General features: G+C 51.5%; 1 protein-coding gene across 3 annotated transcripts in view; it reads left to right on the top strand.

Moving 5' to 3' along the window:
- KATNIP (katanin interacting protein) overlaps positions 1-27,655 on the top strand; it is a 193,977-nt gene that overhangs the window by 121,739 nt on the left and 44,583 nt on the right. For all 3 annotated transcript variants that reach the window (XR_013334225.1, XM_077760457.1, XM_077760456.1), the window contains 4 exons: positions 453-577; positions 2,116-2,218; positions 6,905-7,120; positions 18,928-19,065. Coding sequence is in view for 2 of the 3 variants with exons in the window: in XM_077760457.1 (XP_077616583.1) it covers positions 453-577; positions 2,116-2,218; positions 6,905-7,120; positions 18,928-19,065 (582 nt within the window). In the remaining variant the exon portion in view is untranslated. The remainder of the gene's footprint in view (positions 1-452; positions 578-2,115; positions 2,219-6,904; positions 7,121-18,927; positions 19,066-27,655) is intronic.

Here is a 27,655-nt window from a genome sequence, read left to right as displayed (position 1 = left end):
AGAGGTCGGTAGGCAGGGCAACACCCCAGAGCACCCGAGTGGTTTTCTTTATGTGTCCCTCCTGCTCCGTCTCTTATTTCCCGCTCATCCTGAACCGTCACCAGCTGACATTTCTGACNACTCTAAGAGAAGGAAATGTAAAAATGAAAGGGCCCTGAGTATGGTACTAGAATTCTCCATGGAGTCTGGTTACTTTGTAGCAAACAGAGCAAGGGTACAGGTTGAGATAGGGAAAGATTTTGAGAGGAGATTTTTTTTTCAATAGCTGATTGGAGAGATGGCTTCCTGGGACCTCCCCAAGCATAAGAAACAAAACTCTGTCTTTTTGCAAAGATCGTGGCAGAGGGTGGAGGTGGCAGGGGATGGGGCGGGGGCTGGGTCCCATGGGGGAAGGCTGTTGTTACTCTCATCCCTGTTCCTGCCTCCTGTCTAAGAAGCTTCTCTGTCCTCAGCTGCTTCCTACCCCGGAGGCGGTCAGTGGGACCGGCCGGAGCAGCCCGCAGGAGCCGTCCAGGACAGCAGGGGGAGCCAGAGCCGTCAGCGAGGCCATCGACAGAATTGGCCTTCTGGGAGGCAGGTGCGTACCACATCGGCTTCAAGAACCCCATAGCAGTGTGGCCACGAGGGTCTTGTGAGCTGAGGCGTTGCTTTGCTCCCCCTACGTTATTCAGACCATGCAGCACGGCCCCCCAACATTCCACCCTCCCTCACCCTCCAGCCCTAAAGCACAGAACTGACTTGTCTTTCCGGCAAACCTGTCTTCGCCCGTTTGATTTGGTCCAGCCCTGTTCATCAGAAGCCTCCCCGGAAGCCCCCCACGCAGCAGACGGTGCTGGCCTGGCAGGGTGGAGGGTCAGAGTGGCCCCCAGCCGTGTCCCTCAAACCCTTTTTGCTGTTGGATTTGTCCGAGTGCGGCAATCTGTTCCATCAGCATGTCGTATCAGCTTTTGGAACCATCAGGCTGTATTGTCACAGCCAGAAGTCTTCCCTCTAGTCTTCAGGCGAAATGGGTCTTCAGGACGCACCAGGCTGAGCTTTTAGTTTCAAGCATCGGCACACAGCAACACTCCCCCGGGGCCGGCGTGCGGGGCTTCACGCGCTGTGGTCTATGCGGAATGCCTATGCCTGTCTGAGGGGCCAGAGGGGCTGAAATCCCGCTGGCATCCTGGTCGCTAAGCTAGGGCCCCCGTCCGGGACTGCAGCAGCCCAGAGAGGGGTGGGGGCTCCTCCTCCACAGCACAGAAGAGGAATCTGTGTGCCCTCCAGGTGTGCGCCCGCCCCCGAGGGGTGTCCTTCCTCTGATATGCAGAAAAACTCTGAATAGGCAGTTCCAGCGATCCCTATAAGCGACTGCAGACCCCACAGCCTGACGACCGTAGCCAAGTGTCGCTGTGGCCACATAGGCACTCCCTGATCCCTCTGCGTGCCAGCGGGCTGGTGCCTGCGGGCACTTTCCATCCTCTGCCATCCGTTCCCAGGCAGCACACACCCCCAGGTGCTTCTTTCTTCGTCCTCATGCTCCCTGGTGCTCCGCGGCCTTGAGGGGTACGCAGCCTTACACCGCACGCATGGGGTGCGTTACAAACCACACTCTGCAGAGCTGGGAACGCCCACGTCCTCAGACACAAGGGGTGCAGAGACCGGGAGTAGCAGCCGTGTGCAGTGAAGGGCCAGACAGTGAACACCTGAGTGAATAGGGCTTTTTGCTTCTTGGTTGTTTGTTTGTTTGTCTTAACAACGCATCAAAAGGTAAAGACCATTCTGGGCTCTCAGGACGAGGAAAACCAGGCTGCGGGCCATATCCCACCTGCCTGCTGTCCTTTGCCCACCCCCGGCATCAGCCCCTGCTCAGTTACGAGTCAGCCCAGGGAGTCGGCGGGTCGCCTTGCCCCAACCGATATCTTCTACTCGGCTCTTCCTTTATCACAGGCCGTGCAGTCATTATAAAGGGGGGAGCAGCCTGCCTGTGCCTGTGAACCGTGCGCGGGGCAGGCTGCCTCTTCTCAGACCACTGCTGCTTCTGCAACAGCAAAGCCAGTGTGGGGCCCTGACAGGCACGCTCTCTGTTGCGTACCATCTGTTACGACCGCTTGGTAAAACCACATCACATTTCAGACAACAGCAAAGGCTTCTGAAAGTCCTCCAGGCCATCGAAAGCGACTCTGCCCATCTCAGCAGGGCTGTTTCGCCGACAGAGGAGCCAGTGCCAGACCCAGAGGTGAGACGCTCGGCTTCCAGGGGCTTCCAGATACATCTAGCATCTCGCCCAAAAGGGCAGGGAGGAAGGGCACCTCGGTGCTATCATCTCTGTGCGGTGGGGGTGGCTGCCACAGGGGTAAACTTGACCTCTCTCTGCCCGAGTCTGCATCCCCCTCCTGCCCAGCAGCCAGATGCACATGTGACGGAGCTAAAGGTAGCAGCAGAGAGAAGCCTGTGCACACAAGAGGCAAAACATAAATAGCATGTAAACCCACAGGGACATGTCCAGCATCACTGGTGATCCAGAAATGCAGGTTCTGGGGCACCTGGGTGGCTCAGTGGGTTAGGCATCTGATTTCAGCTCAGGTCATGATGTCACGGTTCATGAGTTTGAGGCCGGCGTCAGACTCTGCTGACAGCTCAGAGCCTGGAGCCTGCTTTAGATTCTGTGTCTCCCTCTCTCTCAGCCCCTCCCCCACTTACAGTCTCTCACGCTCTCTCTCGCTCTCTCAAAAATAAAATAAACATAAAAAACTTAAAAAAAAAAGAAACTCAGATTCGAGCAGCCTTAATGTCTGATTTGATATCTGGGTTTGTGGATTATTCTCAATGATAAGCTCCAGGACTTGCAGGGTTATGGCGGGCTTACCCGGCTGTCAGTAGAAATGGGTGGAACTCTCTTGAAAAGCACAAAAGGCCAGGCTTAGGAAGAGCCTTAGAAATGTTTCTGTCCTCCTGGCCCCGCGGCCTTGCTTCCACACCCCTCAGGAAATCACTCCACAGTGAGCCAGAGCTACAGGCACAAAGATGTCTGTTGCAGAATGATTGGAAGTAAGGAAGAATGAGGGGGAAAGAACCAGAAATAACAGAAATGTCTCGTGATAACAGAGTTAATCGGGCCGGTGTGAGGCACCAGCACGGTGCAGAAGTGTAAAAGAAGGGGAATTATCATAGAGATTGTGCAGAATGAAAACGTTAAGGATATAATAACTTAACTGCAAAAGGTGATGTTCATCTTCATTGAGTCCAGTGCGATCGCGGTGACCGCGCAGAGCTAGGGCCGTGTGACGTGTCCACGCAGCAGAGACGTGAGTCAGAAGCGAGGCGGCATCGGGGCAGAAGGGCAACCCGGCTTCTCGTCTCTTTTGTGTCGGAAGGCGTGTGTCTGGCACACCCCTCTCACCCCTTCCTTTACCCGAGCCTCTCTTGTAATTATTTAGCACAGCGGTCACCATTCCTGCCACTGGCCGATGAGGACTTAACCCAAAGCCCTCTCAGAGCCACACATCAAACTCCCGTGACAGCAGAAAGACCCCCCGCACCAGCCTACACCCCCCCGTACCAGCCTAGACCCCCCCCGTACCAGCCTAGACCCCCCCCGTACCAGCCTAGACCCCCCCCGTACCAGCCTAGACCCCCCCCGTACCAGCCTAGACCCCCCCCGTACCAGCCTAGACCCCCCCCGTACCAGCCTAGACCCCCCCCGTACCAGCCTAGACCCCCCCCGTACCAGCCTAGACCCCCCCCGTACCAGCCTAGACCCCCCCCGTACCAGCCTAGACCCCCCCCGTACCAGCCTAGACCCCCCCCGTACCAGCCTAGACCCCCCCCGTACCAGCCTAGACCCCCCCCGTACCAGCCTAGACCCCCCCCGTACCAGCCTAGACCCCCCCCGTACCAGCCTAGACCCCCCCCGTACCAGCCTAGACCCCCCCCGTACCAGCCTAGACCCCCCCCGTACCAGCCTAGACCCCCCCCGTACCAGCCTAGACCCCCCCCGTACCAGCCTAGACCCCCCCCGTACCAGCCTAGACCCCCCCCGTACCAGCCTAGACCCCCCTGTACCAGCCTACACCCCGCTGTACCAGCCTACACTCCTCCTGCACCAGCCTACACCCCCCCGTATCAGCCTAGACCAGAGTCTGGCTCTCAGTCTGGCACTGTCCTTTAGAGGGCATGTGGCCTGAGGCAAGCCTCTTAAGCTCTCTGACCCTGGGTAGCCCCACGCCTGTGGGCTGCTGTGAGGACAAAATGTTTTGTGAGGACGGGCACCTCAATGCCTGGCACAGGGCAAGGAGGAGCCAGCAAATATCAGTTGAAAGTTTGACATCTAGAAAAATATAGAAGAGTCAAAGCTTTGCCCCCACCCACACGGAACAGTACCTTTCTCAGCCGTGAGGATCTAAGTGGATAAAGCTTCTGCCACATGAAAAAGAGTCTGGGTTGATTGTCTCCTTATAGGAAACAGAAAACCCAGGGCAAACAGACTTCTACAACGATGGGAAGGAAATGATAGACTGTTGTAATAAATGCCACAGTGGAGAGCAGGTAGGGCTTGACCCAGCAGCTTACGCTGTGTCTCCACAATGCCAGCTGCTTCCTTGAGCTCCATCCCCCCTGCAGCACCCAGGCCCAGCTCTGCTGTCTCCCTAGGAACCCTCAAAAGCTAGGGTGGTTCCCACCCCTCACCCTCATTGCCTCGGGCCCTACAGTCAGGAGAGAAGAACATTTCTTCCATGCACAGCGCTGAGATTGGGTCACTGAGATTGCCCATCACAGAGCTACCCCCACCCTTCCCCCCGCTCCCCAGTAGCTCAGGAGACAGGCCACACTATTTCATTGACCCAGTCGTGTTCCCCCTTGGGGTGAGAGAGGTCCACCCCCCTCTACGACATCGCCATGGCTGAGAAAAGACATGAGAGGGGGGGCAGGGAATGCTGGAGACCGTGAGCTGCCCAGCCAGCGGCTTAGACCCCCACGAGGGGCCCTAAATCAAGCGATTCAGGAGCAGGGGTGGCCATCGACTCGAGATACTGGCCAGTTGTGACACTTCCTTGGTTACTAGACCCTCCAGCCCCTTTGTTTAGAAGCCCCACCACAGGACCTCGCACGTTTGGATGACACGGGCTGCGGGATCCGGTGGCCTGTCTGCGAGCCAGCTCGCCTCCCATCTGGACCTCCCCGTGCTGCCAGGAGCCAAGGTGAACTGGGCCACTTCTCCACGACTCCCCCCTCTGCTCACCCGGCCACAAGCACGAGCTCATCAACCTCCTAACCACCCCCCACCCCCTGCTTGAGTGAGGCCGGGTAGGTTTATCATGGTCCTGTGAGTCTGAGACTCAGGCCCAGGGCGGCAGAGGGGCTCGGCGCGGAGGAGGCGGCTGCTGCGGGCCGTTTTCCTTCTGGGAGCTGGGGAGCTGACCTCCCTCCCTCCCCGTCCCCATCCCCATCCCCATCGTGTGGCAATCCAGGCGCGTGCAAACATAACGCTGAGACCGATAGCACGTCTCGCTGGCTATTAATTAAAAAAATAAGTAGGGAACAGTTGCTGTTCATTTGCTCAACTCCCTGCTCAGAGAACCATTGCAGATTACCAGTGCTAATTAACAGAGGGCATGTGCACGCAGGGAATGCACCATTTTATGAGGGACTGATCCGTGGCGACCAGCACTGCAGTCGGGGCCCGAAGGGGCCTCAGGAAGCCATTCCGCAGCGTGGCTGTTTATCGATGGCATTCACGCGGCCTGGACCCGACAGCCCGCCCGCGACGGAGGCAGCACTAAAATCAGTGAAGGGAAGAAATGGGAGGAAGTGGACACTTAGGGAGCGCACACGGGCGCCAGGACCCGTGACAGGGTCTTTCCCAGTGTCCGTATCTCACTTAGTCTCCGTGACAGGATTGTCAGAGAGATGGTGCAGGCTGAGGGATGTCAAGTGACTCATCCAAGGTCCTGTCTTTCGGACTGAATTCATCTGCTGGGGCGGCTGCACTGCAGATGGGGTGGTGGCCTGAACAACAGACATGTATTCTCTCAAGTTCTGCAGGCTGAAGTCCAAGGTCAAGGTGTGAGTGGGCCTGGTGTCTCTCGAGCCCTCTTCTCCTGCCTTGAAGGTGGCCGTCCTCTGGCTGTGTCTCACACGGTCTTTTCTGTGTGCATAAGTATTTACGGTGTCTCTCTTGTGCAGATTTACCCTTCTTCTTTTTTTTTTTTTTAACTTTTTAAGTTTATTTCTTTATTTTGAGAGATAGGGAGCATGAGTGGGGTAGAGGGAGATAAAATTCTAAGCAGTTAGCACTCCATGCTATCAGTGCAAAGCCCCAGATGGGGCTCGAACTCACGAACCGTTAGATCATGACCTGAGCTGATATCAAGAGTCAGACACTAAACCAACTGAACCACCCAGATGCCCCCAGATTTCCCCTTCTTATAAGGACGTGGCTCACACTGCATTTGGGCCCACCCTCACGGCCTCATTTTAACCTAATTACCCCTTTAAAGGTTATGTCTCCAAATACAGTCACATTCTGAGGTACGGGGGTTAGGGCTTTCACATCTGAATTCTGGGGGGGACACAATTTAGCCCCTAACACCTTCCCCACCTCAGCCTATAGGCCATGAACACTTGGTGATGAGGAAGAAAAGAGTTCTTCAGGCACAATCCGATGCCTTTTAAACATTTTTTTGTCACTTGCAAACTCTTATGGGAAATACCACCTCTCAGGATTCACAGTAACTGTTTTAAATGCTTTTCAGATATGAGTTCATTTAATCTTTGTAATCACTGTATGTAATGGGCAGTCTTCTTATCCCATTGTGTGGATGGGGAAACTGAGGCACCAAGTGGCAAAACCACTTGGTTAGTGGTAAGCTGAATCCAGCCTGTCGTGTTTTGATCCTCTGGCATTATTCTTGTCTTTGTTAAGGACAAACCGAGAACAAGAGGCGGCGTGATCAAAGATGCCGTTTACGTGACCATGGAAATCCTGTCCAACTGGGGCCACACAGCCTGGGTGGGTCTCACAGAAGTTGAGTTCTTTGACCGGCATGGCACAAAGCTTTACGTGTCACCCCACGACGTGGATATCCGGAACACGGACGTGCCCGGGGACCTGGGCCACCTGGTCAATAGGAGCTTAGCTGTAAGTGGAGTGAGCCTTGGCCTTGTATTGTGATGCATTTTCTCTGCCCACGATAGGCCTGTGATGCAGGTGGGGGGGAGGGGAAGAATGTAGTCATCTGCTGTCATTCGTTCGGGCCGAGTGGGAGGAGCCTGAGGGAAAGGTGCAGGTGAGGGCCCCCAGCTCATTCCCAAATCCCTGGGCTTATTCTTGGGAGACAGGGGGCAAAGAGGAGCCGAGTCACCCCCTTTTATCCACCCTGCAGTTTGCCACATTTGCCACCAAACATAGAACCTTGGGGGTCATTGGGTCAATGCCTTCATTTTATCGATGAAGAAACAGAGGCGTGGAGAAGAATATTGACTTGGTCAAGGTCACACCGCCGGAAGGTAGTAGGGTGCCCATGGGCCCATGCCCATGCCCCTGGCCCGGGGCCCATGCCCACAGAACCCCCACCCCCGAGTCCTACTTCCCAACAAACAGCAAGTACACCCAACAAATACCGCACATTCCTGTCCTTTAATTAATTAATTAATTAATTAATTAATTAATTTATTTATTTATTTATTTTGAGAGAGAGAGCATGCACGTGCACGAGCAGGGGAGGGGCAGAGAGGGAGACTGGCATCATGACCTGAGCCAAAATCAAAAGTCAGATGCTCAACCGACTGAGCCAGGTGCCCCGAATGTTCCTGTCCTTTAAATATCTAACACTCAAAAAAGGCAGGGAGAGAGGAAGGGAGGAAGGAAGGAAGGAAGAGTGCTGGCATTTTCTCCTCCTTCCACTTGTAAGCTGGGCACAGAGACTGGACGCTAGGCTGAGGGCATGGAGACTGGGGGGTTGCTAGGCTGAGGGCATGGAGACTGGGGGGCGCTAGGCTGAGGGCATGGAGACTTGCGGGAGACGCTAGGCTGAGGGCACAGAGACTGGTGGGGGGTCGTTAGGCTGAGGCAGCCTCCCCGGCAGCATTGGCTTTATTATGCTGTGCATCACCTCCGGGAAGGGCCTCAGGAACTGGGGACAGACTTTGCCTCTGGGCCAGAGAACTGGGCACAGAGGTGATAGGAGGACCTCCTTTGAGGCCTCATTGGCACCTTTTAAGTCGCCTGTCAAGTAGCTGTACTGTCTATTGCAAAGAACAAATTACAAAGTATATTGGAAATGAAAGCAGCTACCGCACGTTCAGGTCTTGCCTAGCGCCAGGCATGGGCTGTCATACATATAACCTTATTTAAACCGAGCAGGTACATGGGCTCAAGAAGCAGTAAGGCCTGTGTTCGCAGCTTCCCATTTACAGCCTCATGAGCACGGGCAACCCACCTAATCTCTACTTTAGTGTCCTCATCTGTAAAATGGGCATAATCATAGAACTTACCTTGCTACGATGTTGTGGGGACCAAATGAAACTATAAAAAGCTTAGTGCCATGCCTGGCTTTTCCTAAGGGCTCCAAAACATCAGCTCTTGTTGTATTTGTTGTTATTATCAGTGATAATATTAATGCCATTAAGAATAGATATCATTCCCATTTAAAGAAGGGGAAATAAGAAAGGAGAGCTTTGAAATCCTCAGTTCTAGGGATCCACATTCTGGTTTTGACTTCAGCAACCTGCCTTGTCTGAGAATCAGTTTCTCTGCTCCTTGCACACCCCCCCCCCCCCATAAAATAGAACTGGAGGGCATGGATTATCCATAGGATTCTTGTTTGGCCGCAAAAGAAACCCGGAGTCTGGCTCACGTTAGCAAATTTCTAACAAAGGAGTTTATTGCAAGTCTTGGGTGACTGGTAGATTCGCTGTCACCCAGGCCGGGAGAGGACAGATCCCCCGGTCATGTGGGGGTTCTGAGCAGCATCAAGGTGCATGAGCACCAACGGGGTGTGGCCTTCTTTTTTTTAGAAGGGGGACAGTGTGTGTTAGTTGGCTTGCCATCCTGCCGACCTGTGGAGATGACACAGTCTCAGGAGAGGAAGGCTGCTGGGCGAACCCGGCAGGGAAAGCAGGGCACCTTGATGCCAGTGACACCGAGATGCCGCAGCGGGGCAGGGAGAAACTCTCCCCGGGGGAAACTCAGGGTTGCTACTGAAAGGAAGGCAGGGTAGATGCTAGGTCACTGAGAAACACTCCTCGTCCATGGGGTTAGACCGGGTGGTGACAGCCCTCTAAGGTCGGCGGCTCCATGACTTTGAAACAGGTTCCGTAGGTCCCGGCCACTGGGATGCTCAGGCCTTGCGTTTCCTGCTCTGCTTCTGCTTCGAGTCTGTAGGCACCCATGTGAGTGGCCCTCCCGCCCCTCCCATCCCCTTGTGCACTGAGCAGCAGCAATTTGGAAGCGTGCTGCACAGAACGGAGCATCCTGGGGCAGTAAAAAGCATCATTGGATTTGATGGGGGCCAGTTCTTTTTTTTTTTAAGTTTATTTATTTATTTTGAGAGAGACAGAGACAGCGTGCATGGGAGAGGGGCAGAGAGAGAGAGAGAGAGAGAGAGAGAGAGAGAATCCCAAGCAGGTTCCTCGCTCACAGCACAGAGCCCGATGCGGCTCGAACCCACGAAGCAGTAAGATCATGACCTGAGCCGAAACCAAGAGTCAGACGCTTAACCGACTGAGCCCCCCAGGTGTCCCCTGATGGGGGCCAGTTCTTAGGATTACTGTTCTTTTTCCTCTGCTTAGCAGAGGCTGGTGAGCTCTGCCAAGCAACAGCAGGGAGGGGTCTGGCCCGGATGTTGGGGAGGCTGGGGTCTAAACTTTGAGGCCCTGAGGTTGGGACAGGAGGCAGCCATGCCTTCCTGGGCTCCTGGATCTCAGGGCACAGCTGTGGGCAGGCCGGTTCCCTCTGCGGCCCTGGTACAGGGTCTCCCTGATGGCCATCCTGTGTACCAGGGCCGGGACTACCAGCACATACAGCCTCTCGGGCTTCACTGGGGTGTAGACCCACAGTCTGCCCGCCGGGGCCCTCGACATCCCTCATGCGATCCTCACGTGCACCTCAGGCTGCTCTCCACGTTTGGTACATGAGAGCCCAAGTCTTGGGAAGGACTGGTGACTTCTGCCCCAGGCCAGACTGCCATGGAATCAGGGAGCTCAGCTGAAATGTGGTCATAATTGAAAGTGGAGTCTGGGTTCGGAAGAGAAGTTGCTTCAGTGCAGGAGACCCAGGGGACTGCCAGAAGATCTGGGGGTGCCCCACGCTCAGTCCAAACCCAGCTCCCCTCTGTGCCCACACCGTCTCTTACTGGCTTTGCCCAGGCCCATGGCTTTAAGATGATTCTAGATGGATATGCCAGGGCTGGCCTGCTTCTCTGAGTTCCTGATTTAAATGCCAACTTCCTGCTTGGAGTCCCTTCTCGGATGCCTACTGGGCATCCCAGACTTCAGAGATCTGAAACCTATACTTTCATTCCCCTGCACGACCCACGTCCCTTGCACCTACAACATTCCTGTGCTCAGTAAATGGCATTGCTGTCTGCTCTGCTGCTAAGCCCACCTCTGAAGTCTTCCTTGACTGCCCCAACCCCTTCCTGCCACCTTCCAGGACACCAGCAAGTCCTGTTTATTCCTCCAACGGTATAGAGCCCTGGTCTGCTGCCTTCACCCCATGTCCACTGGTGGCCCCCAAGTCCATTGAGTGTGCTGTTCCCTCTCACTGGCACTATTCATTGGCCTCCTGTCTCATTGTCTTCTCTTCTGGCCCCATCTGCTCCATTTTCCACTCTGTAACCAAAGTGATCTTTTACAAATATCAGCTTGCACCCCTCGCCTGCTTAAAACCCTGGCCGTGACTTCCCGGTCTACTTAGAAATAAAATCCCATGCCTCCTGTGGCCTGGGAGGCTGTCTGTGCACAGGCCCTCAGCTCCCTCTACTGCCTCAGGCACCGGATCCAGGAGCCACGGACTTTCCTTCTGCTCCTCTGACGCTTGAAGCTCATCTCATCTCTGGGCTCTGCCCAGAACACCCCTCCTCCAGAGTGTCCTGTGACTACCTCCTCTCTCATTTGAATTTCAGCCCAAATGCCACTTTCTCAGCAAGCCCTTCCCTGACTACAGTGTGGAGGAGCCTTGTCTCACGCCACCCCAGTCTTCCCCCCATCCCATCTCTATCACATCGTCTTCTTTCATCTTCTTGAAATATGAAAAAGGGAAATCAATGAAGCCAAAAGTTGGTTTTTTGAAAGGATCGACAAAGTTAACAAAACATTAGCTAGATCAACAAGGAAAAAGGGGAAAGGATTCAAGTGACTAAAATCAGGAATGGAAGAAGGGACATTAGTCAACATGACAGGGGAAAAAAAGATTATTAGGGAATATTCTGCACAAGTCTGATGCCAACAAATGAAGACATCCCCGATGAAATGGACATTGTCCTAGAAAGACGCAAGTAACCAAAACTGACTGAAGAGGAAATAGAACATCTGACTAGACCTGTAGCAAGCAAAGAGATTGAATTCACACTCTACAAAACTTTCAACAAAGAAAAGCCAAGGGCCAGATGGCTTCACTGGTGAGTCATCCCAAATATTTGAAGAATTAGCACCATTCCTTCATGAGCTCTTCTAACATGAAGAAGAGGAACACTTCCAAACTCACTTTGTGAGGCCAGTTTACTGTGATAACAAAACCAGACAAAGACATCCCAAGAAAAGAAAACTATAGGCCAACATCCCTTATGACTATCATGTAAAGATCCTCAACAAGACACTAGCAAGCCAAATCTACCCATTCATGGAAAGATTTATACATTGAAACCTAGTGGAGCTGATCCCGGGGATGCATGGTTTGTTGTTGTTCAGTATATGAGAATGGATCGATATAATACAACATGTTAATAGGATAGAGGAGGAAAAAGCCATGTGACATTCTTAATAGATACAGAGGAAGCATTTGACAAAATTCAACACCCTTTCATGATAAAAACCATAAATCAAGAAGAGAAGGAAACATTCTCAACCTAATAAGGGCATCTGTGAATACCCACAGTGAGCGTCATGCTGGTAAAAGACCGAGAGCTTTCTCCCTAAGATCAGAAACAAGACCAGGATGTCTCTGCTTTCACCACTCCTGTTCAACATTGTCCTGAAGATTCCGCCCGGGAAGTTAGGCAAGAAAATGGAATATGGGGCGTCTGGATGGCTCAGTCAGTTAAGCATCCAACTTTAGCTCAGGTCATGATTTCATGGTACATGAGTTGGAGCCCCGCATTGGGCTCTGCTTGGGATTCTGTCTCTCTGCCCCTGCTCCACTTGTGCTCTCTCTCTCTCTCAAAATAAACAAATAAAAACTTGAGTGAATAAATAAATAGAAAAATAAGAGGTTGGAAAGGAAGAAGTAAAACTATATTTGTGTGTGATATGACCTTACAGATAGAAAACCCTAAAGAGTCCACAAAAATTACTGATGAAGGCAAAATCCTGTTCAGCAAGTTTATAAAAGACCAATAGAAAAAATTGTTGTATTTCTGTACCCTAGGAATGAACAATCTGACAAGGAAATTAAGGGGGAAATCTGTTTTTTTTTATTGTAATGTTTATTTATTTTGAGAGAGAGAAAGAGAGAGCATGCACAAGCAGGGGATGGGCAGAGAGAGGGGGAGAGAGAGAGCCCCAAGCAAGTTCTGTGCTGTCAGTGCAGAATGCAATGCGGTGCTCAATTCCACGGATCATGATATCATGAACTGAGCCAACATCAAGAGTCAGACACTTAACCGACAGAGCCACCCAGGTGCCCTGAAAAAAAAAATCTGTTTCAAAATAGTATTTTAAAAAAGATACTTATGAGTAAATTTCACCAAATAAGTGAAAAACTTGTACATTAAAAGTATGAAATATTGTTGGTGGGAGTTGAAGAAGACCCAAATAAATGAAAAAACATTCCATGTTCATGGATTGGAAGTCTTCATACTGTTGATACGGCAATACTCCCTGAAGTATCTGCAGATTCAATGCAATCCTATCAAAATTCCAACTGCCTTTTTTTGTGTGTGTGGAAATTGATAAGCTGGTCTTAAAATATATATGGAAGTTGAAGGGACCCAGAATAGCTGAAACTATGTTGGAAGAGAAGAAAGTCGGAAGACTCACACTTCCAATTTCAAAACCAAGCTACAATAATCAAGACTGTGTGGTACTGGCATAGGGATACACATACAGATCAATGGAACAAAATTGGTAGAGAAATAGACCCATATATCTACAGTCAACTCATTTTCTTCTTCTTCTTTTTTTTAATGTTTATTTACTTTTGAAAGAGAGAGAGTGTGCACAAGTGGGGGAGGGGCAGAGAGAGAGGGAGACACAGAATCCAAAGCAGGCTCCAGGCTCTGAGCTGTCAGCACAGAGCCTGATGCGGGGCTCTAACTCACAAACCATGAGATCATGACCTGAGCCAAAATTGGATGCTTAACCAGCTTAACCGACTAAGCCACCCAGGTGTCCCTACAGTCAACTGATTTTCAACAAGGATGCCAATACTATTGGATAGAGAAAAGAAAAATCATTTTTTTTAAGTAGATGGTATTGAGACAACTGGATTTCTGATGCAAAAGGATGAAGTTGGATTCCTACCCTAACATCATCTGCAAAAACTAACTCAATGGATCAAAGACCTTAGAACTTTTAAAGCTTTTAGGCTATAAATCTCTTAGAAGAAACATAGATATAAATCTTCATACGCTTGAGCTTTTCAGTGAGATCTTATATATGACATGGAAAGCACAAGCAACGAAAGAAGAAAATAGATAAATCAGACTTCATCAAAATTTAAAACACTTTTGCTTCAAAGGACATTCATCAAGAAAGTTGAAAAGACATCTTATGAAATGGGAGAAAATGTTTGCAAATCGTATATCTGATAAGGGCCTATCATCCAGAATTAATAAAGAAAAGAAATCTGAATCTCAACAACCAAATGACAAACAACCTACCGAAAATATGACCAAAGTACTCGGAATAGACTTTCCTCCAAAGAAGACCTACATGGCCCAGAAGCACAGGATAGATGCCAGTAACATTATTAGTCATTAAGGAAATGCAAATCAAAACCAAAAAGATGTATCATTTCATATCAACAAGGTTGTTACAATTTTTGGAAAGAAAAGAGAAAACAATAAGTATTGGCCATTCATGTGGAAAAATCATATCTTGCTGGCAGGAATACAGAAGTAAAATGGTGTGGCCATTGTGCAAAATAGTTTGGCAGTTTCTCAAAAAGTTAAATGTAGAGTTAGCATATGACCTAGCAATTCCACTCCTAGGTGCAGACCCAAGGGAACTGAAAATGTGTTCCCATAAAAACTTATACACAATGTTCATTGCAGTATATTCATAACAGCCACTTGGTGGAAACAACTCAAATGTCTATCAACTGATGAATGGATAAAGAAATTGTGGTATGTCCATACAATGGAATATTACTCAGCTGTAAAAAGGAACAAAGCACTGATTCATGCTGCAACCGGGATGAACCTTCGAAAACATTATGGGATATGAAAGAACCCAGACACAGAAGGCCACATACTGGGTGTGGAGTTCTTTTTTAGGGTGATAAAATATGCTGGAAAAAGATAGTGTTGATGGTTCACAACCTTGGAAGATACTCAAAACAAAACCCACTGAACTGCACACTTGAACATGGTGATTTTATATATATGTGAATTATATCTCAATTAAAAAAAAAGTATAGAGAGGTTCCATGTGCGCTTGCCCACCAGCTTCCCCCGGTGCTGACATTCTGTATACCTAGTACATTGTCAAACCCAGGAAATTGACATTAGTAGCATATGCAGACCTTCGTATACACATTTGTGTGTGTATGAGTTCTATGCAATGTTGTTACTTGTGTAGATTCATGTAACCACCACCACATCAAAATACACAAATGCAAAATAGAACAGTTCCATCACTGCGGAAGGATTCCCCCTGGCAACGCTTTACAGCTGTATCTCCCCACACCCGTCCCTAGCATTGGCAACCACTGATCTTTTTTCGCTTCAAGAGTGCTATATATAAATAGAATCATACTGTATGTAACCTTTTTGAGGCTGGCTTTTTCCACTCAGTATAATGCCTTTGACATCCATCCAAATTGTGTGTATCCATAACTCGTTCCTTTTGATTATGATAATTTATTAAATTGGGGCTATTTCTGAGGGCAATCCAGCATATCCCTGAAGGGGGTGGATCTGTATTAGGTTAATTCTGGAAGAGGAAAGCACCTTTGTTAGGAATTAGAAATGGATCTCCTGCCTCCCCGGACCCTCCATTCTATTTTTAAGATTTTTAAAATGTTTTTTTATTTATTTCTGAGAGAGAGAGACAGCGTGAGCAGGGGAGGGTCAGAGAGAGAGAGAGACACAGAATCTGAAACAGACTCCAGGCTCTGAGCTAGCTGTCAGCACAGAGCCCGACGCGGGGCTCAAACCCACAAACTGTGAGATCCTGAGCCGAAGTCAGACACTTAACTGACTGAGCCACCCAGGTGCCCCGAACCTCCATTCTAAAAATGCCCTTCCACTGGTCATTAACAATTCGCTCTTATTTTCCTTGTCGAGTTAATCCCTGCCTGGTTGGGTTTTTTTCTTGGAAATTTTACTTGTTTGCTTCCCCGGCAGTGCAGAGCTGGGACCCGGTGGGCCAGGCTCCGCCGCCCACCCCTGCATGCTGTTTGGCACCTGCCCCCCAGGAGGGTATTTGTACTGAGCAAGTGGGTGACAGATGCTGTCAGAGCCTCCCTGTCCCCTGGCCCTTCCCACGTCTGTGTGTGCTGGCTGTACCTCCCACTGCCGACACAGATGTTTCCCTGATGGAGGAGTGTTTTTCTGGCCTCCGGGGCCCACTTTGCCTCCCATGCAGCGGGCCCAAGCTGGTGGGGAATGGAGCCCGCAGGAGCAGGGCTCCACCTCCACTAGTGGGCTTCGGGGTATGAATCCCCCAGCTCCCTTGTCCCGAGGGTGGAGTTGCTCTGAGGCATCTTCTGCTCTGGCCCCCAGATTCCCTGGTGGCACCGAGCTCCAAATGCCACAGGAGCAGGCTCGCTTGGTAACACACTCTTTATGGGACGCCTTTCCCCCCAACGCTCCTTTGGTGTCTAACTAATCTCCTAACACTCAAATCCTTGCCTGGGGGCTCTGCCTCTGAGAGAATACAAACTAAGACAGCACAAACTAATGAATTAAAATAGGTGTAAATCCACACTCCACCACTTACGCACGCCATTCCCCTCTTGCCCCCTTGCTAAGCTGTGATGGGAGGGTTACGACAGTAGTCCCCTCCCAGGACTTGGCGAGAACCCAGTGAGGTCACAGCAGCAGCACGAGGGTACCCCGATGCTTGTTCTGCCGTCCCTGTTCCCTCCTGTGATGGGCTCGGCCGGCTGGCCTGGCCGCCCGGGGGTTTGCCCAGCGTGCCTCGGCCAGCCCTCAGCGGCTTCCCATCAGCCCTCATCTCGGAGACCGTGTCTGCTAATGAGGCCCTGAGTTACCCGCAGGTTAATGTTCTTTGACTTTGAACACCATGATTCCCACTTAGCCCTCCTGTTACCCCTCCTGCTGACAGAAATGTGATGGGAAATCAATTACAGTCCCCTCGCCCGTGTCTAAGGGTCAGCCTGCAGACTCTTCCTTTGTCAGGCAGCCACAGTGACCCAATTTAGGCCCCAGCCTGAGGCAGGAATGAGATGCACTGGCTGGATGCTGAGATGTGGTATCTTGACCCCTTGCAGCTGCCCAGAGCACTGAAAGTTCTTGCAAAGCTTGAGAGACTTGGCCAGAGTAAGTCAGAACCCCTTGAACTCGTCTCTCCCCCTTGACAAAAGCAACCTCCTCCCTCCTGAAAGGCACCATTGTCACTGGAACAAGCCACCTTTGTTCTCCCCCCCGCAGCTGGAGCCTGGGCCTCACATCTCCTGGGGGGCAGCAAAACCCCAGAGTCAGCCAATCTCCTCCTTCCCTGGCTCTGTCAAGTAGCCGGCGTGGTCCTGGTGACAGGAGTCTGTTGAGACCTTCTCAAATACCCAATGGTGCTCCATTTAGGTAAAAAGGACAACTTCAGCCGGTATCAAGGATGTGGTGGTTATATGTGGGCAGATGGGGCTTGCTGCAGCCGTCAGCTGCTAGGAGGGGACCCTAGACTCAGATGCCCGCAGAGGCCAGACAGAGGCATAACCTGGAAAGAGAAGTGGGTGTAAAACTAAAATTGTAGGCTGGAGCACCTGGGTGGCTCAGTCAGTTAAGCATCTGACTTTGGCTCGGGTCATGATCTCACGGTTCATTAGTTTGAGCCCCATCTCAGGATCCCTGCAGTCAGCACAGAATCTGCTTCAGATCCTCTGCCCACCTCTCTCTCTCTGCCCCTCCCCAGCTCACTCTCCAANCTCCCCCCCCCCCCCACCCCCCCCCAAAAAAAAAAAAAAAAAAAAAAAAAATTAACACTGGAGGGAGCAGTGGAGACTGGGGCACCCAAGAGCCCCAGGCGGCCCCGGCCATGGGACCTATGCCCTAAGGCTCCAGCCAGCAGCTGTCCAGGGCCCTGTGTTGCCCCGTGTCTTGCCTATGGACACACCAGCTCTGGAGGGAAAGGCGAAATCTCCCCATCTCTAAATGTTGGCAACAATGTTTTTGAATACTTCATGAGCCAAACAAAATAGCCCTGCAGGCCAGGTCAGTTGACGGCCTCTTCTAGTTGCAGTGAAAGGACAGCTATTGGGAAGTAAATTTCATTCATTCATTCATTCAACAAAGATTCTGTGGCATTTACCATGTGCCAGGGAACAGTATGGAAATTCTACACAGCCACTTCCCTTGAGGAGCTCTCGGTCAAGTGTGTGCAGGGGTGACCTGGACTTGAAAACAGGTGGCCGTGGGAAATGGAGTAAATGCTAACCTTAGGCACTGCAAGGAACCCTGGGTGCCTGGAGGAGAGAGTGACGATGGAAGGGAAGGGGTGACTGTGGGGGTGACAGCACACTTGGGCTGAATTTCCCTGGGTGGGAAGGGCTGGAAGAATATCGCAAACAGAAGCCTGCAGCCTGTGCAAAGGCACTGAGGCCAAGCCTGCAGGGAGGTGTTTGGGAGCAGCTGTGAGTTTTCTCTGGACAGAGCATAGAAGAGGTATCCAAAGAGACAAAACAGGAGGCAGCTGGAGCTGAGAAAAGTCCCCAGATTTGGCTTTTTCCACCTGCATCTAAAGCACCCATGGCATGGAATTCTTTTGGTGCAGATGCATATGGCAGTGGGGCTTCCCTGCTCCTCTGGCCTCAAGAGCGGCTTTGGCAGCCTCAGCAGCAGGCAGAAACCACATTCTGGGGTCCTGAGGCCTGGAGACCCTGCCAGGAACAGAGCAAATCCTGAGGCTAAGTGCCACAGCCCCATCCCACTGCCTGTACCAGTTTCTTTTCTTTCTTTTCTATTTTTAAGTGCTTTTAATTCTACAGAGTTGTTTTTTTGTTTGTTTGTTTGTTTGTTTGTTTGTTTTACAAAAGAAAACCAAAGGCTCTGTTTGCCAGGTTAATGAAATAGCACAAGTGATGGCTCTTTTCCCAACCTCCCTTCCCCTCGCTCCCCATCCCCAGCAATCTCCCCAGAGCTGATTAAATTGATTAGAATAAAGTCCGCTGCACTTTAAATTCAGTCTGAATGGCAGAGCGGAGAGGCCCTCATGCCAGCCTTGTGCCAGGGATGAGTCAGTATCTGCTCCAAAGTGCAGATCAGGCGGCTGAGCTCTAAGACTCCGCCTTGGATTACAGAGAGGAGGCCTAGCCTCCTTCCCTTAGCTTGTTTACGCTGGAAAGAGGCAGAAAAATGGGTTAATGACTTCCCTCTCTTGCTGGTGTTTCAGAGCAAGAAAGACCCTTCCTTGTGGACGTGCCCCTTCCACCCGCCGCTCCAGCTCTTTTTTGTTATCCGCAACACGAGCCGGCTGCACGACTTTGATCTAGCCAAGATCAAGGTTTGGAATTACTGGACAGCTGATGGTGTAAGTAAGGGCCCCGACTCCTTGCTGGGCATTTGACTGACGGAAGCACTTCAGCGCTGTCCAATAGCCCGAGTGCTGAAGTTGCGAAATGGGTCCGCGGAGGCCCCACGGCGGCCCTTCCTCCCTGGTGGTGCGTTTCACACTGCATGGTTGGCGCCACCAGGAACAGGGCCTCATCCTGCAGGTGTGGCTGCCCTTTGTGGGAGCCCGACAAATAGGAACTGAGGCTCAACTTTAATAGATAAGAAACAGACACACAGAGAGGTTGTGTGACGTGCCCCAAGTCACACAGCAAGGAAGCGTCACAGTGAGAATTTGAACCCACGTGGTCAGGCTCTGGGCCCATTCACTTAGCCAGGGCTTCTCAAGCCTTAATCTGAGACACCTTACCAGGACTCTCGCTAAAACGCAGGTTCGGATTCAGCAGGGCTGGAGCAGAGCCCAAAATTCTGCATCCGGCTGTGTCAGTGTTGCTGGTGTGGGGAACCCCGCTCTGAGCAGCCAGGCTCTTAACCTCTGTGCTCTTCTATCCCCGCCGGTTTCAGCATCCCTGCCCTCTTTTCTGCCCCCACACCGCCGCCTACACCCGGGCAACACGAGCCAGCTGCACGACTTTGATCTAGCCAAGATCAAGGTTTGGAATTTTTCTCTGGACTGTTTTGTCATGTTCTCGTTTGTATTTATTCCTTCATTCAGCATTTACTGTTGAGCACGTGTACCATCAGCCTTCCTGATAAGTTCAGAGGACACTGGTATCACAGACACTGTCCCTGCCCCGAAGTACTCCTGGCCTAAAAGCTAGCAGACAAGTAGATGTAAAAATAAGAGGCCGTGTGCTGAAGGCCTTGATGGAGGTGGCCACAGAGCACCCAGGGTTTCACATACAAGCCCCAGGAACTCAGCAGGGAACTCAGTGGGTGAGGAGGGACAGGACCCCCTCAGCCTATCTTGTTTCCCCTCTTATGACGAACGCAAGGACGAGAATCACTCTACTCCCCTTTCCAGTTTGTTCTCATGGAAGCAATCGTGCAAGGGAGATGAACGATGGAAACTGGTCCTCAGTTTCAATGTTGTGGGGACAGTAGGGCATGGTGGGGAGTGTGGCAAACGCATGCAGCACGTGTGTCAGGTAAAGGGAAGGCCCCTTTTCAGCTTCAGCTAATGGTTGCTGTATAGGAGTGCCAGCCAGTGCTGCTAGGTCTTCTGAACATTCCCAGGGAGCTGGGGATGTGGAATTTGATGGGAGCCTCTCCGGTTTGTAAATGTCAACAGCTAATTGAAATTCTTTTGAAACCACCATACAATCCAAAGCAAACTCGTCTTTGGGCTGGAGTTGGCCTGTCTAGACTGTAGCCCCTGGAGCATGGAGGGAGCCTACATCAGGCTGGAGGAGCTCGGGGAAGAGGCTTGAAGGAGCACACCTCTGAGCTATAGTGGAAAGAGACAGCACAGGGCCGAGGTGGAAAAGGCAGATCCCAGGTGGAGAGCCCTGCATGTGCAAAGGCACAGTGGTGGGGAAGGGTGCAGCCTCTGAACCGCTCTCCCTGCCCCTAGGCCCAGGCCTCTGGTCTGTCTCCATCCCCTGGGACACCGGATCGTCATCCTTTGCTGCCTCACAGCCTCAGAGGCTCCCCCTGACCTGGAGGATCCAGGGCAAACCCCTTAGTGTGACATAAGGGCCTCATAATCCCTGTGTGCCAGGCCCCATGTCTCCCATCAGCCCCTCCCCCTTGCCGGCTCCACATCCCAGGGTGGCAGCTGCCCTGACTCTCTACCACCACGCACGGTAGTGACCCTGGGAGGCCCTGGCCCCTCCCACCTGGCTCAGCTCAAAGTGTCCACCTCTGCCACAGATTCCTGGAAAACGAGACCTCATTTTCTCCAGGAAGCTGGCCCCGACCCCTGGCCTTTATGGCACTCTGGACCTCCTGAATATGTTCCATCACCCCTGTGCTGGGACGGACACCCGCCTCCCCCACACCACGGCAGCCCCTGGGCGGGGAGCAGGCCTGAGCTCTCTCCACCTCTGGCCCGGGGAAGAGTAGAGACGCATGGCTGCCAGGTGAAGGAATGAGTTCATTCCCCCACAAGCAGCCATCTCACGCTTTTTGATATTCGGATGAGATACCAAGAGTCAGAGTTGAGGGCGTTTCAGCAGGCTAGTAAGGAAGGTTAAAGGCAGGCTGAGGCTCAAGTGCAGAGGAGTCCACCCCTCCTCCCTCCTTCCCCTCCCCCACATTCTGTACTTCTTCCTGCTAATTCTCTCAGCCACCCCACCCGCACCCCTCAGGCGTCCAGCCGAGGGCTTAGGGGCCGTCCTCCAGGCCCCAGCAGGCCCCCCACCCCTCTGTAGCCGCAGACACCACCAGCGACTGGGGCCATGCTCTCTCCTTCCTGGGCACTCCCTGGCAGGCGGTCTATGGCATCTTCTGGAATGAGGAATGAAACCGTGCTGGCTGCCCAAGCGCATGCCCTGTAGCGCAGCCCACACGTCTCAGGCCAAGAAAAGCGGATTTTATGTGCTGGATTACAAAGCCGATAAGCTCCATCCCTTTGGGCCGAGGCCCGCCTTTCCTCTTGAACCTGCACTCAGCCGTCCCTGTGTGCTAAGAATAAAAAAGAGGAGCAGGACATCAAGGTGTCATTGCGGGTGCTTTGGGGAGCTGTGGCTGCGGGGATTAGAGTCCTGAGGTACCTGTCTGCACCGAACGAGCGGAGCGCGAGGACTGCGGTCCCTGACGGGGCCGTGCTTATGTAACGCGTACACCCATCTGTTGCCAGAATTTACCGGGGGCAGAAAGCGCAAACAAATGCAGCTGCAGGTTGGTTTGATTTAATATTCTCCGGAGAATGCTATTACTGTGTGTGTTTTAGAGGAGATAAAATGAGAGTTTATAGGAAATATAGCTCAGCCTGGTAGGCACGGCTTGTTAATAGTGTTTTGTGTATGGGAATCCAAGGAAGAAAAGTGAAACGGGGTTGGGGGGGTGGAGCTAATCCGACCAAGGTGTATTTAGAACAGAAGACAAGAAGGTGCTAGAAAAAGGGAAGACTTTCTTCTTGGAAAATATGCCGCCTGTTAAATCCTCTGGCTAACTTTTCTGGGCTCCTCTCCGCCCTCATTAGGTGAGGGGGTGAGTGTGGGCTGGCCCCGAGGGGAGGGACTTTAGAGGAAGGAAAGACACAGAGGCTGGAATCCATCCACACAGGCAAACAGAAGGCAGCACACAGATGTCTGTCCTTGTCACAGCTGCCGTTTAGCCAGCGCTGCGTCCATCAGGCAGGCGCGAGGCACCCGGATAACACAAATAACTGACAAATGAATCATCTCAACTAACCCCCAATAATCGCACAAGGTGGTGTCAGCCTTGGAGATGAAGAAGCTGGGGCTCAGAGAAGTGAGCTCCTAGGGGGCAGGTAGTCTGCGTCTTTTTTTTTTTTTTTTTTACCAGCTCTGCTTGGCAATGGCTGCCTGGAGTGCTGTTGTGAGAAGGATCTGGAACCTTCCTTCTGGTTCAAAAAGAAAAGAGTGTGTGATTGATCAGTGATGTCTGCCTCAGGCTCAGGAGGACGCACTAATATGTCTGTCACATTTTTTGATACTCGTCAGATTCCATGACTCGGCCCAGCTAGTGACTTGCAGGGGACACGGCAGGGAGGGGAGCAGGAGGGGTGTTGGTTTTTCTGGTTTTTCCCCACGCCACGTCCTCTGCAGAGCTACAGCTGTTGGGAGGAAGGAACCAGACACCTCAGATGGGCATGTAGTGACCCGTCCGAAAAGTGGGCTTTCGGCCGCTCCCTGTTAGTTATCTGCTGTCTGGTAGCAGCCTTCAGCAGCAGGCACATTATCATCATCTTCACCGCCAGCATAACCAGTACAGGTACCGCCTCCAGCCCGGCCACAACAGGGAGTGAGGCGGCATGGGCACCCAGGGGTATATTTCATATACAGAAAAGCTGTTCCTTACGTAGTTTGTGAATGAATGGATGTTAGATTTCCCCAGTGGCGTATCTCTGTGATATGCCGTGATGGCCTAAGCCCATGCTGCCCCAGAGAACTTTCTGCAGTGGTATCAAAGCTCTGTGTCTGCCCCAGCCGGTCCAGCAGCGCCTAGCCACAGGTAGCTGTCGAGAACTTGCAGTGTGGCCGGTGCAACTAAGAAACTGCATTTTATTTTATTTTATTTTACTTACTTTTAATTGAGATGTAATTGATATATAAGACTGTATTCATTTTAGAGGTATAGCATAAGGATTTGCTATAGGTATACATTGCAAATAACCAGTAAATAAGAAACTAAAGTAAATAATTAATTAACATCCACCAACTCCCATAGTTACAAAACGTTCTTTTTCTTACGACAAGGACTTTTAAGACCAACTTTCTTAGGCACTTTCAAATATACAACCTAGTGTTGTTAACTACAGTCACGTGCTGTACATTACAGCCCCAGGACCCCTTTGTCCTATACCTAGAAGTGTGTGCCATTTGGTCCCTCTCCTCCCATACCACCTCCCACTTCCTGCCTCTGGGAACCACCAGTCTGTTCTCTGGATCTATGTTTTCAGGGGGTTTTGTTTGTTTGTTTAACCTGTATTCATTTTGGAGAGACAGAGTGTGAGCAGAGGAGGGGCAGAGAGAGAGGGAGACACAGCATCCAAGCAAGCTTCAGGCACTGAGCTGTCAGCATAGAGCCCAACACGGGACTCGAACCCACGGACCATGAGATCATGACCTGAGCCGAAGTCGGACACTTAACCGACTGAGCCACCCAGGCGCCCCTGCCCTGCGTTCAGGTTTTTTTAAGTTGCACATGTAAGTGGGATCATGCAATATTTGTCTTTCTCCGTCTGACTTATTTCACTTAGTGCAGTGCACTCAAGGTCTTCTCATTTGCAAATGGCAAGGTTTCGTTTTTTTATGGCTGAGTAATATTCCACCGTGTGTACATGCCACGATGTCCTTATCCATTCATCTGTTGGTGGACACGTGGGTTGTTTCCATGTTTTGGCTACTGTAAGTCATGCTGCGGTGGACATGGGGTGCCGATGTCTTCTCGAGCTAGTGATTGCGTTTCCCAAGGATAAATACCCAGGCACAGAATTGCTGAATCCGCGAAAGTTCTGTTTTTAATTTTGGGGGAGCCTCCATATTGTTTTCCACAGTGGCTGCTCCATTTCACAGTCCCACCAGGTTCCCTTGTCTCTGCGTTCTTGCCAACACTTATTTCTTACAAGAAACTGCATCTTACATTACATTTAATTTTTTTTTAACATTTATTCACCTTTGAAAGAGAGAGAAAGAGAGACAGAGCATAAATGGGGGAGGGGCAGAGAGAGAGGGGGACACAGAATCCGAAACAGGTTACAGGCTCCAAGCTGTCAGCACAGAGCCTGACATGGGGCTCGAACCCACGAACCGTGAGATCATGACCTGAGCCAAAGTCAGCTGCTTAACCGACTGAGCCCCCCAGGCACCCCCATTTCATTTAATTTGAATGTAAGCCGCCATCTGTGGTTGGTGATGGTGTATTGGACTGCACGGATCTTGGCACTCAGGGTGCCGTATTGAACTATGTCTATTTAGACAAGATCCTGTCCACACAGCCCTGTCCCTTCTCATGGGGAAAGGCAATGAACAAGGATCTAAACAAACACTGTAATTTCACGTGTTGCCAAGTGTTCTGAAGATGATGTAAGAGGGCAGTGGGAGAGGGGCCTGGGGAGAAGGAGGCAGGGCTGCTTCGAGTAGTGAGAGACCTTCCATCAGAGGCCAGAGCCGGAGAGAGGCCCCAAGGCAGGAGCAAGCTTAGCACTTCTGGGATCGTAGTTTAGGCAGTGGCCAGGGATATGGAACAAAGGAGAGGGTAAGGGGAGGTCCCAGAGACAGGTGGGAACCAGGTTACATGGGCCTCCCCAGCTCAGATCTTATTCCCGGAGGGGCAGCGTATAGAGAAGTGGTCAGAGCCAAGGCATCAGAGCCAGCCCACCTGGGGCAAATCCTGGCTCCTCCCCTTCCTCGCTGTGTGACCTTGGACGAGTTGCTCTGCTTCTCTGTGCCTCCATTTCTTCCTCCACAAAACAGGGTAATTACTGTTCAGTTAATATGTATAAACTTCTCAAAATGATGCCTGGGCTTTGTGAGTCACAAGTGTCAGCTGTTAGTGTCGTGGTTGGAACGTTTTGAGCCGGAGGTGATATAATCTGAGGAATTTAAAAGATCTCTCGGGCTGCTGTTTGGAGAGAGGGTTAGAGGGAACGAGGAGCCCCCACAGGAGGCTTCTAGCTAAGGGTCCTGGTGGCTTGGATGACGGTCCTGGTGTTTATAGGGTGCGCCATGGGGAGACTTACTTCCTCCCAGGACCGTGTTCGCATTTACAGCAAGGCCTGTGTTTGGGGGAGGAGGGAGAATTTTCAAACAAACACACAAGGAAAGAGAGGAGTTCAAGAACAACCCATGCACCCTCACCTGCTCCCGCGACAGTTGACATCCACCACTCTGGTTTCATTCATCTCCCACCACATGGATTGTAGCTCACATACCATTTCACCCATCAGTTCTCCAGCGTGCATCTCTAACAGAGAAGGGGTTTGTTTTTACACAACCCCAATGCCACTGTCATACCTGACGGTAATTGGTTATTATTCGCTAATACCCTGTTCGTGTTCAACTATCCCTAATTGTCTCAAAAGTGTTTTATTTTTTTAATGTTTATTTATTTTTGAGAGAGAGAATGCAAGCAGGGGAGGGGCAGAGAGGATGGGGGGCTGCGGACAGAGGATTGGAAGCAATCTCCACGCTGACAGCAGTGAACCCGGTGCGGGGCTCAAACCCACAAACTACCATGACCTGAGCCAAAGTCAGACGCTCAACCAACTGAACCACCCAGGTGTCCCCCATGTTGTTTTATTTTTATAGTTGTTTTGTTTGGATCAAGATCTAAACCAAGACCAAACAAGGCAATGGCTTCCAAGTCAAAGGTACAACTGAGGTGCAGCTGAGTCCGTGTGACCTGGTGGCTGTGTCCCATGGCAGTGTCCAGGCAGCCTCGAGCCTGGGGAGCACCCTTAGCAGGGTGGCTGGTGGGTAGGGGACTGACCCAGGTGCATGACCTCAGGCTCAGTCCCGGGCCTCTGTCAGTCACCAGGGGGTGCTGAAATCTGGGAGCAGAGTCCACATTTGGGAGGTTAGGGGTGTGGTAACCTTGAGAGCCCTGGGCCCTTGAGCAGCCCCCAGCCAGCAAGGGAAGGAGAGGCAAGCAGAGAATTCAGCCTTTGGAGAAGGGGCCCAACAAGGTGTTCAGGATCCAAGCAGCAGGTCGGGATTCAGGGCCAGACGACCTCCCAGCAGGGATGAGAGCAAGATGCAGAGCCAGGAGGAAGCCGAGACCCCTGCCCGGTGCTGTGAGGACTGTAGCAGGAAGAAGCGGTAGCTGGGCTGGACAGATGTCTGACTAGGGGAGTGCCACTCACAAGCAGGTGTCAGTGTAGGTAAATCCCAGACCCTCTGGGGGCGGGGCTCCCCCTCTCCCACCTCCTGCCTGCCTTGACCAGCATTGATTCAGTAGCTGAACCTACCGATTGAAGTTGTCAGTGCAGGGATAGAGTATCAATCAGGATTCTCTTGGTAGGAAAGAACAGAAAACCTAATTAAAACTGATATAAGCACAGGGGCGCCTGGGTGACTCAGTTGGTTGAGCATCCGACTCCTGATTTTGGCTCAGGTCATGATCTCATGATTTCTGAGTTCGATCCCCGCGTCGGGCTCCATGCTGACAGTGCAGAGCCTGCTTGGGATTCTCTCTCTGCCCTGCCCCTGCTCACATGCTCTTGCACTCTCTTTCAAAATAAATGAATAAACTTTGGAAAAAAAACACTGATGTAAGCACAAAAGGGAGTCCATTGGCTCGTGTATAGGAGAGAGTATAGGAGATCTGGCCAGCTTCAGGCATGGCAGGATCCAGGAGTTCACATGATGTCATCTAGAATCTCCCTCCCTCCATCATGCGTCTCTGCCTTCCTCTATATTGGCTTCATCCTCAGTTTCCAAAGGGTGGCACCTAATGACATCAGACTATTACATCAGCCCTTGCAGAGATTGTTCTCCTAAAATCCCCAGATCTAGGATCCCCTGGCCAGGCAACCTGGGACGGGGCCCACATTGTCCCTCTGAAGAGAGGTTGGGGGAAAGATGGGGAAATTTTCCTGGTGGAAAGTGAGCTGCTGTCTCCACGAGAAGCTAACACACAGGAAATGATATCCAAGCTAGGTCTTTTTACTTTTTCTCCAAGAACACAGAAGTCATGTGCTGTCCAGCACATTCATCGGCTCCCAGATCTAAACCTTCCCCAAAGCTTAACTTCTGAACCAAACTTCTGTCCCAGCCCCCACACGCCTGTCTTTGGTGTTTCTGCCCACAGTCCATTGACCCTCCCGGCTCCGCATCCCTGAGCCCAGGCTGGCCTGCCCCGGGCGGTCTGGTCCCCCGCTCCCTTGCGCTGCCTCCCACCACTTGAGGCCTCCTCTCCTCTCCCTGCCCCCCCACTGGAGCTCCTTAAGTCCTGCTATCTCCATTCCCAAAACCTGTCTC

The sequence above is a fragment of the Crocuta crocuta genome, unplaced genomic scaffold (assembly GCF_008692635.1).
Source record: "Crocuta crocuta isolate KB4526 unplaced genomic scaffold, BGI_CrCroc_1.0 scaffold73, whole genome shotgun sequence".
Classification (NCBI taxonomy): domain Eukaryota; kingdom Metazoa; phylum Chordata; class Mammalia; order Carnivora; family Hyaenidae; genus Crocuta; species Crocuta crocuta.
The sequence above is the reverse complement of the archived record's forward strand: the minus strand, read 5'-3'. Positions and strand labels throughout refer to the sequence as shown.